The sequence below is a fragment of the Physeter macrocephalus genome, chromosome 2 (genome assembly GCF_002837175.3).
Source record: "Physeter macrocephalus isolate SW-GA chromosome 2, ASM283717v5, whole genome shotgun sequence".
Classification (NCBI taxonomy): domain Eukaryota; kingdom Metazoa; phylum Chordata; class Mammalia; order Artiodactyla; family Physeteridae; genus Physeter; species Physeter macrocephalus.
Window position 1 is genome coordinate 56,064,421 of NC_041215.1, and position 9,190 is coordinate 56,073,610.

Here is a 9,190-nt window from a genome sequence, read left to right on the forward strand (position 1 = left end):
GAGAGGCCACAACGGTGAGAGGCCCGTTAACTGAAAAAAAAAAAAAAAAAAAAAAAAAGAAAGCTGAGGCACAGAAAGGTTAGATAAGTTGCCCAGGGTCACCCAGGTGGAAAGTCCATAAGCTCAGTGATGTAAAGCAAAGGAGCATATGCACCACGGCCAGAGGGGTGTGGAAACATTATCGGCCAGTTAGGGTGGGAGAAACTGTGGCTAACCTTTCATTTAAATTTGTTGGCATTTTGTATAACATGTACACAATAAGTTAGAGGAAAGAAAGAGTCCATTTTGGTACAACACAGCCCTCCAGGAATTTTTATGAGAAAACTTTCAAATTTTTGTGGTTGAAGAGAAAAAAGGGTTCTATTTAAAACACAGCAAATGAGCAAGCTTTGTTCTAGTTTACACTTCACTGTTTGAGTTCCCAGTCTCTGAACCTTGGGGTGCCCCTGGGAAGATGCCAGGTGGAGGGGGAGGATATGAGTGGTGGGCAGGTCGGAGGAAGTGGGGAGCCCCATGGCCTCGAAGGTTGGCTTACAGAGCTTTATGGAGCTGTCTGGGGTTGATGGTCTGGTACCAACTGTGTCATAAATTCAGCCTGTTCCGTCATTTAAGTGGCATTTTAACAATCTTCTCTTCCAGTCTCGAGAACTACAGACTCTGCACAACCTCCGTAAACTCTTCGTCCAGGATCTGACCGCCCGGGTTAAAAAAGTGAGTTCTAGTTTGTGTGAATGGGACTGAGAAGAAAAGTTGGCCAGAATGAATCATTTTCAGTTGAAGTATCACTTGCTTAAATCGGGGCTGGTTATGCTTAAAAATTAATTACTTCATGCCAGAGAACGTGATTAAAAGAATGTGCTGGAGGGGGAAAAAATACTTGGGAACATTTTTCCATCTGATTTTTCCTTCTTAGTAAGAGGAAGTTATTGGGTTGGCCAGAGAAGTTCGTTCAGGTTTTTCACGTAACATTTTATGGAAAAACCCGAATGAACTCTTTTGGCCAACCCAATATCCTTTCAAACGAACACATATTTATCTGGCCGCAGTGTGAAAACCTCTTGAGTGATGCAGGGAAAACCCAGAGGGGTCTTATCAGACAGCGTGGCCCTGAAGCCTGGTGAACGATGTCAGGAACGTGGAAGTCAGGGGCTAGAGCCTCATCTTTGCTTGTTAAGAGGCCATGAGGGGCCAGGTCAGAGTGTACGAAGCACTTTAACATCCGGCGTCTTGTTTGCTCTCCCCAGGAGCCATGTAAGTGGTTCTTAGTGTTCTGTTTGGCAGCTGTGGAGATGGGCTCAGAGGTTACGTGACCTCCCGAGATCACACAGCTGGGGAGAGCCAGAGATGGGATTGTAATCCAGGTCTGAGTGACTCCTGAGTCTGAGGTTCTTTGGTCCTTGTACCACACACAGTGACAGTGATCTTGGGAGTCACTGATCGGTGAACCCCCAGAGCAGCTGGCAGAGGTTTCAGGAGCAGGGTGGGGGAAACAGCCAGGGGGGCTACGCTTTAAAGATATTTGAAAGTGATGGATGAGGAGCCGTGGGCGTACCCAGAGGTATGACAGGATGGACGGAGGTATATTTAAGAAAAGTGTGTGCATGGGGGTCTGTGTGAAGGAGCCAAGGAAGAGGGATGAAATATATTATAAAAAAAAAAGAGAAGGTGACTGATGGAGTCGCATCTGAGAAGACAGAATTGACAGTATAGGGGAATGTATTAGGCTTGGGAGATGGAAAGGGCCCACTTTCCCAGACAGGAGACGTGGAGAAGCCAAGATGGAGACATTCGTAGGGAAATATATGACAGCGGGAAGAGATGCATCTGAAGACTCTGACCTTCTCAGTTAATGTGGAGAAGAAGGTGCTCAGTGCAGAAGAAGGAAGAGAATGGGAAGCCCACAGAGACTAGAGGAGACTCAGGCAGCTGTGGGGGATTTGCTGGGGATGAACAAAAGGATGCTGAGCAGTGTAGAAGTGTCCAGCTGAGGGTCAGAGCACGGATTTGTCGTGGCACCTGACAGCACGATTCTAGTGAGTTTGGAGGCCTGGAAATAAAAACAAGGAAAGAGGGTGGAGAATGATGGGAGGTTTCAAGGTGGCACTGGTCAGGCAGGTAGGCAGTGATCATCATCAAAATAGAAATGACTGGAGGACCTGGACCAGGGAGGAGAGAGACGCCAGAGCAGAGGTGACGGAGACAGAGACTAGAGAGGTTATGACAAGAACCAAAAAGGCCCAGTCGGAGGGAGGAGGTGTTCCGAGGAGGGTGCAGAGCTTGGGATCAGACTTCCCTGACTTCACGATATCAAACTCTCTAGGAAGAACCTATTCCTAGACCAGTGGTTCTCAAAGTGTGGCCACCTGGCCAGCAGCACTAGCATCACCCGGGAACTTGCTAGAGGTGCAAATTCTCAGACCCACCCTGGATCCACTGACTCAGAGACGAGGGTAGGGCCCAGCAATCTGAGTTTTAACACATCCTCTTCTGGGTTTGAGAACCCCGGATTTAGATCAAAGAGACAGGTTTGAGATGCTCATATAGACATCACGTCTCAGAAAGAGAAGGGTGATGATCTCTTCTATAATGAGACAAAGCAAGCGTGCTTTGCCATTTTTGGACTCCAGGATGTGTTTCTACATGTATTTCCCAACTTATCTGGCCACTCAGCGTGGCAGTGCTGGGAGAACAGTGTTTTTATCAATCTCAAGGTCTGATAAATTTCGAGAGTTGATCCAGCACAGCACGCAGATGCCGTGACTAGTCTGAGATGGATTCATTAAGTAATTTCATGGAATTGGAAGCTGAAGGGACAAGCAGAGGCCATTGAGACTTCCCAGTGGGACCACAGACACTTTCCCACAGCTTGATGACTTGTTATCTCACTTGTGATGTTTGAAATGAAATTTGGGTCTTGGGCTTATTATTATTATTTTTAACATCTTTATTGGAGTATAATTGCTTTACATTGTTGTGTTAGTTGCTGCTGTATAACAAAATGAATCAGCTATACATATACATATATCCCCATATCCCCTCCCTCTTGCGTCTCCCTCCCACCCGCCCTATCCCTCCCTTCTATGTGGTCACAAAGCACCGAGCTGATCTCCCTGTGCTATGTGGCTGCTTCCATTAGCTATCTATTTTACCTTTGGTAGTGTATATATGTCCATGCCACTCTCTCACTTTGTCCCAGCTTCCCCTTCCCCCTCCCCGTGTCCTCAAGTCCATTCTCTACATCTGTGTCTTTATTCCTGTCCTGTTGGGCTTATGTTTTCACATTAGTTCTTCTTAATTGAGCTTTGAAACACTTCCTTTGGAAAAGAAAAGCCTCTATATACCTGCATGCAAGGGAGAGGTGTATTTCACAAAGAGAGCTGTATCTAGTCTGAATCCCTCAAAAAAAGATTTGCAGTTTTTTTGTCAGCTGTCCAAAGAAAGAACACTTTTGGTACCGATCAAGGAAATGAATTGGGAAGAAGGTCGAGTCTAAGCTTTTAGAACCCCTCTTCATTTTCACTTTCAGAATAACCTTTAGTAAGATTGGGGGTTTTCTTTCGAATGGCTCATCCACATGATGTTGGGACTGGGGGTGGGCAGTGTGGAGGCCTGTCCCGCTGACCCCCTGGTGTTGATGCAGAGTGTAGAGCTGGACAACGACGAGGGAGGAGGCAGTGCTGCCCAGAAGCAGAAAATTTCCTTCCTGGAGAATAACCTGGAGCAGCTCACTAAGGTCCACAAACAGGTAGGAGGGTTGCATCATCTTCCTCCTGCTTCTCTTTCCCTCCTGGAGAGAAGCCCCGCTGGATTCGGCCCTAGTGAGGGAGGTGACTCTGATACAGAAGGTGAAAGGACAGTACATCACTAGGGAGCATCAGTGCTGGAAGGGACCTGGAACTCTTTTAGCCTTCAGTGACTTCCCTTGTATAGAAAATACCTTCTTTTTTTTTTTTTTAATTTTATTTTTTGGTCGTGCCGCCTGGCTTGCGGGATCTTAGTTCCCCGACCAAGGATCGAACCCACACCCCCTGCGGTGGAAGCGCAGAGTCTTAACCACTGGACCACCAGGGAAGTCCTAAAATACTTTCTTTGATGGAAGCCAAATATAAGGAATTGAGTGTGAGCTCTCTGGGGCTTGGGGAGCAGGGTGTTCAGTCGTGTCTTTTCATCCTGCCTCCCGTCCCAGCCTCCAACCCCAGCTGGCCTCAGTGTCTCCCGTGATGCTTTTCAGGACCCTCTGTGGACCCAAAGACTCCACAGAATGCAAAGTGGATGCCACCGAGCTGGGTCAGGCTCCCTCTTTTTATAGATGAGGAAGCAGGCTGGGCGAGGAAGCCACTGGCTTCATCCCACACGTGGGAGCACTGGGGCCAGAACCAGACCCCTCTCTGCAGTGTCACCCTATTTCTTGGGCATCCTCTCAGGTTCCTGCAACACCCTGGAGTTTGTCTAGAGTGACAGAGAGCAATAACCATGTCCAAACCTACCGGTGACTTAGGCAGGTTATTTGTCTCCTTTCTGTTTAAATACTGGAATGTTCATGACGGTTTTCCCTAAATCCTCAAGATTTGGGATCGATAAAAATGGTCCAGCATTTTGGACCCCGTGGCCGAGGGGATGTCATTTCTCTTTGACTTGTTACATCCTCTTCAACATTACTGATGATGGCATTTTTCCCCAAAGGGAGGATGACAGATTCAACATGGTTGAAGTCATCCAAGCAAATTGTTGATGAGAAATAGAAAAGCAGAAACTACCAGGGAACTTGAAATAGAGCTCTGAAATTCATTAATTATTTTATTCATGAATTCAATGAATATTTATTAAAAACCTACTCTCTGCCGGGCAATGGAGCTGGTGCTGTGTGGGGATACAGGAGTAAAGAAAACAGGTGTAGACCCAGCAATAGTTCAACCTTTGTTTAGCACTTAAGATTCTCAAAACTTTTCCTGATCCATTTGGATTCCCACAATGATCCTATTTATGTAGCATGTAGACTTAGAGTGGTTGAGTGACTCACACCTGGTCAGATGGCCAGGCAGTAACAGATCTGGCTCTTGAGCCCATTCTTAACCCAGGGCGAGTCTGTTCCTTCTTAACTGAGGGTCTTAGGTAATGAAAGAATGAGCAATATCCCTGAGTTACCCGTTAGCCTCTGGATATGTTGCAAAGTGGGGTCCAAACCCGGTGCTGGTGTAGACAATGTGTCCTGGCTTGGAAGGAGGCCTTCAGAGAGCTCTAGAACATGAATGCCTTTCACTGAGCGTGTCTGAACTGGCTTCACATTTCTTATCTTTCACACGCCAATGTCCAAGTAGTCAATTTTCTCTGGCAAGTCCCCCACCTCACCCCTCAAACAAAAGAGGCAGTAAATCCCACCCAAGCCTGAAAGTTTCCTACAGCTGGAAATGGCTTCTGATTCTATCGTACACCCCTCCCCACTTTCTCGTACCTGTGAATCCTGTGTTTGGCAAATTGGAGCCTCAGGGTGTGGGATTTTTATTCCCGTTGGTCCCACCGTTTATGGTCCTATGGACTCTCCAAGACGGCCCCGGTGGGGCGCGCGGGTGGTGGTTCTAGCTGCTCTCCTGTCACCTTCTCAGCCCCCGCAGTGCATCTGCCCGCTCCCCCGCCCCGTAACTCCCCACCTCTCCCTCCCGCCGCAGCTGGTCCGGGACAACGCAGACCTGCGCTGTGAGCTGCCCAAGCTGGAGAAGCGCCTGCGTGCCACGGCCGAGCGCGTCAAGGCACTGGAGAGCGCGCTGAAGGAGGCCAAGGAGAACGCCATGCGGGACCGCAAGCGCTACCAGCAGGAGGTGGACCGCATCAAGGAGGCTGTGCGAGCCAAGAACATGGCCAGGAGGGCCCACTCGGCCCAGATCGGTACGTGTGCCCGCACCCGGGCCCTTGATAGAAGGCGAGGGCTCCTCTGGCCGGAAGCTCTGGGCGGGGCGTCCATCCTGGGAGGATGGGATGGCCAGGCGTGCGCTTCCTTACACTGAGAGATTCTGGGGGACCTTGTGATCGTCAAAGCTATTGAGCTGAGCAGAGAAGGCGGCCAGCCCTGGCTGCAGGCAGAGGTGTTTGGCTGTAAACAGACAGAGGTATACTTTCTCGGGAATACCAGAATATATGGCTTGCTCAGGAAAGCCTGAAGGCCCCTTCTGTTCTGCACCCGGCGGAACCATGAAGGAGCTACGTGTAGCCAGAAGCCTCAGGGAGAGCTGCTTGCAAGCACAGCCTTGGAAATACTCTGGAGAGAGCCAGGCCTGGCATCAGTGAGTGCAGGGGGCCTGGACATCCAGCCCCTTCAAGACCTAGATTTGGACCCATGCAAAGAATGAGAGTGTGCCTGTTGAGTCATAGTTCTTGGGATAGTGCCGTGAGAGTAGAAGGGATTTAAGGATGTTCTCTAGAGAGCTTTTTTCTTTCTTTTCTTTTCTTTTTTTTTAAATTGAAACATCTCCAATAACATGTAATATTATTTCTCATCAGATATTGCTGTGCAGATGTTATGTAAACCAGCAACTTCATGTTTCTAGTTTTAAGATCATAACTTAGATTAGTAGTTCATTGCATTTATTGGGTCTTATACCCTTGGACTATCTACTGAAAACTGTGAACCCTCTCCCCCTAAAATGCATCACAGACAGAATTCTGCATCCAGTTTCAGGGAGATGCTGTTGGAACCCATTGGGACCCACGGATCTGCCTCAGATAAAACTGAAAGTCCTCTGTTTCTAATTTTCCTTGATAAGAATTGAAATAATTGATATGCAAGGTCTCTCTGTCCCCTAAACATTGGGTGCCTTGGATTAACTAAGTGTACTAATCGGAGGGCAAACCTCCCGCTTTCAGAAAGGTCTGGCTGTTGATAAGAATTGTAATGTCGATAAAAAAGTGTGCCTCTTTGTTTTCGCACGTGACCTGGAGGTATCTCGGCGCAGCTGTTTAAGTCCTTTCTGAATGTCTCTTCTCTCTTTTCTGTCGGTTGGATACAGCCAAGCCCATCCGCCCTGGACACTACCCAGCATCGTCTCCAACGGCCGTCCACGCCATCCGAGGGGGAGGAGGCAGCTCTTCAAACACCACTCACTACCAGAAATAAACCCGAAGTGAGTCCTTAGTGTCAGGAGTGGCTTCCGTCCGGGGCAGCCCTGGGGCTCTCCCTGCTTCTGCCTGGCTCTCAGCCATGTGTGTTTGGACCTGCAGTGGAGAGGAGAGAGTGCAGCTCTACCCCAGCACAGGCCCTGGGGCTTCAGGTTATCAGGGGCCTGGGTCTACCTTCAACTCAATCTAGGGCCTCAGGGTCTGCCAGCTAAGGTCACCTGGTGCCAGGGACCCTCCAGGGACGGGGAGGGTGCGGTGAATGATTCATCCGAGCTTTCTTTTGTCTGCGGGACTCCCCTCTGTAGCTGGCATCCAAAAGGGCATTACCTGTTTGTCAACTGCTTTTACCCAGAGCAGGCAGATGTGGGTGACTTCTTTAAGTCTCAGGAACTGAATATAAAGAAAGAGCCAGATAATAGACAGTCACATTTTTATAATTACTATCTGAACGCAACAAATGGAGTCTTTAAGAATTGTGCAGATTTATGTCTAGGTGGGTCCAGACCACTTTTTTTCTTTGAGATGGTGGTCTGAAAACTTCTCTTCCCACACTCCACATGCCTGACATTGCTGTACCAGCACAAAGGAAAAAGTGATGTCCTTTAGAAAAGAGAAGGAGAGAGCACAAGCCTGTCCTCTTGTACTTGAGATAAAGAGTTTACTGGTTGGGCAGGGCAGACAGCTAGGTGGCCAGAAAACTCTGTTTAGAGAAACTCTGACTTTGGGCCAGTAACCTGTAGATGGGAGGAGGTGGATCCTAATGTTGACCTTGGAGTCTTAGTCCTCACTAGGAAAGCTTGTGAGCTTGACAGCAAAGCCGCAGCGATCAGGGGCAGCTCAGGAGAGCGGTGGTTCCTCACCCAGTCCTTTTTGCATCAAGGTAAGGAAAGTGAATATGAGGGGCTGGAGACCCCACTCAGGGGGTACGACAATATTGCTAAGGCTCAGACTAAAACTTCCAAGGAGGAAGCTTGGCGGCTCCACCCAGGCAACTTTCACCTGCCCTGCCCCAGGCAGCATGTCAAGGAGCAGGAGAGGTCGAGGCAGGCCACGGGCGGGCAGCGTGCCCACCACCTTCTGCCGTATCCTGGGAGGGTGGATGCAGAATTATCTTGGCTGTGGGCCACCCTATTCAGATGCAATCTCTGCTTTCAACCAGAAATAAAGTAAAGCTGGATGTTATAAAATTGCTTCTGACTGCACGTTATCAGTGTTGGGGATGGCACTTGAAGGGAACTGTAAGACCAAATTGGGCCGCTTAGAACAGAAAGCCTAAAGCAGTGGTTCTCGAACTTTGGTGGGTGTCAGCATTGTCTAGCACACCCAGACACCCAAGGCTCCTTGAAGTAGCATAGGCCTAGAGCCTTTGTATTTTTACCAAGTACCCCAGGTGATTTTGCTAGCCACCTAAGTTTGAGACCTGCTAGCCTAAAATATCCTAAAGTGGCTGATACAGGACGGACGTTTATTTCTTTGTCACGTAAAGGACATTTGAGGGTGGTCTGTCAGTGGCTGGTAGAAAAACTCTACAGTGACAACAGAAAGCTAGCCTCTTAAATTTAGACTCACTGTCCTCAGCAAGTACCTTCCTTGCTGGTCTCCTAAATGACTTCCTCAAGCTCACCTAAATGACTTCTGCAGTTCTAGCTGTCCTGCCTGTGTGTTGCGTGTTCAGCAAGCAGAGAGGAAGCTGGGGAGAAGCAAAAGCAGCTCTTACAGTTGAATCAGCTTCCTTTAAGTAGCCTTCCCAGAAGTCCCAACCAACTCTGATGCCTGCATCCCCCTGGCCAGAATTGAAACACGTGGCCACATCTAGCTTCAAGGGAGGCTAGAGAAGGTAGTCTTTAGCTGGGCACATCACCGCCCCAAACAAGACTAGTGTTCTAGGGGCTTCCCTGGTGGCGCAGTGGTTGAGAGTCCGCCTGCCGATGCAGGGGACGCGGGTTCGCGCCCCGATCTGGGAGGATCCCACATGCCGCGGAGCAGCTGGGCCCGTGAGCCGTGGCCTCTGAGCCTGCGCGTCCGGAGCCTGTGCTCCTCAACGGGAGAGGCCACAACAGTGAGAGGCCCACGTACCGCA

At 49.1% G+C, this 9,190-nt stretch overlaps 1 protein-coding gene across 1 annotated transcript in view; it reads left to right on the forward strand.

Moving 5' to 3' along the window:
* The window catches only part of KIF5C (kinesin family member 5C), a 177,840-nt gene that overhangs the window by 152,324 nt on the left and 16,326 nt on the right, over nt 1-9,190 (forward strand). The window contains exons 22-25 of the mRNA XM_024122294.3: nt 640-711; nt 3,641-3,745; nt 5,667-5,883; nt 7,002-7,115. Coding sequence (XP_023978062.1) covers nt 640-711; nt 3,641-3,745; nt 5,667-5,883; nt 7,002-7,108 — 501 coding nt within the window. The 3' untranslated portion in view covers nt 7,109-7,115. The remainder of the gene's footprint in view (nt 1-639; nt 712-3,640; nt 3,746-5,666; nt 5,884-7,001; nt 7,116-9,190) is intronic.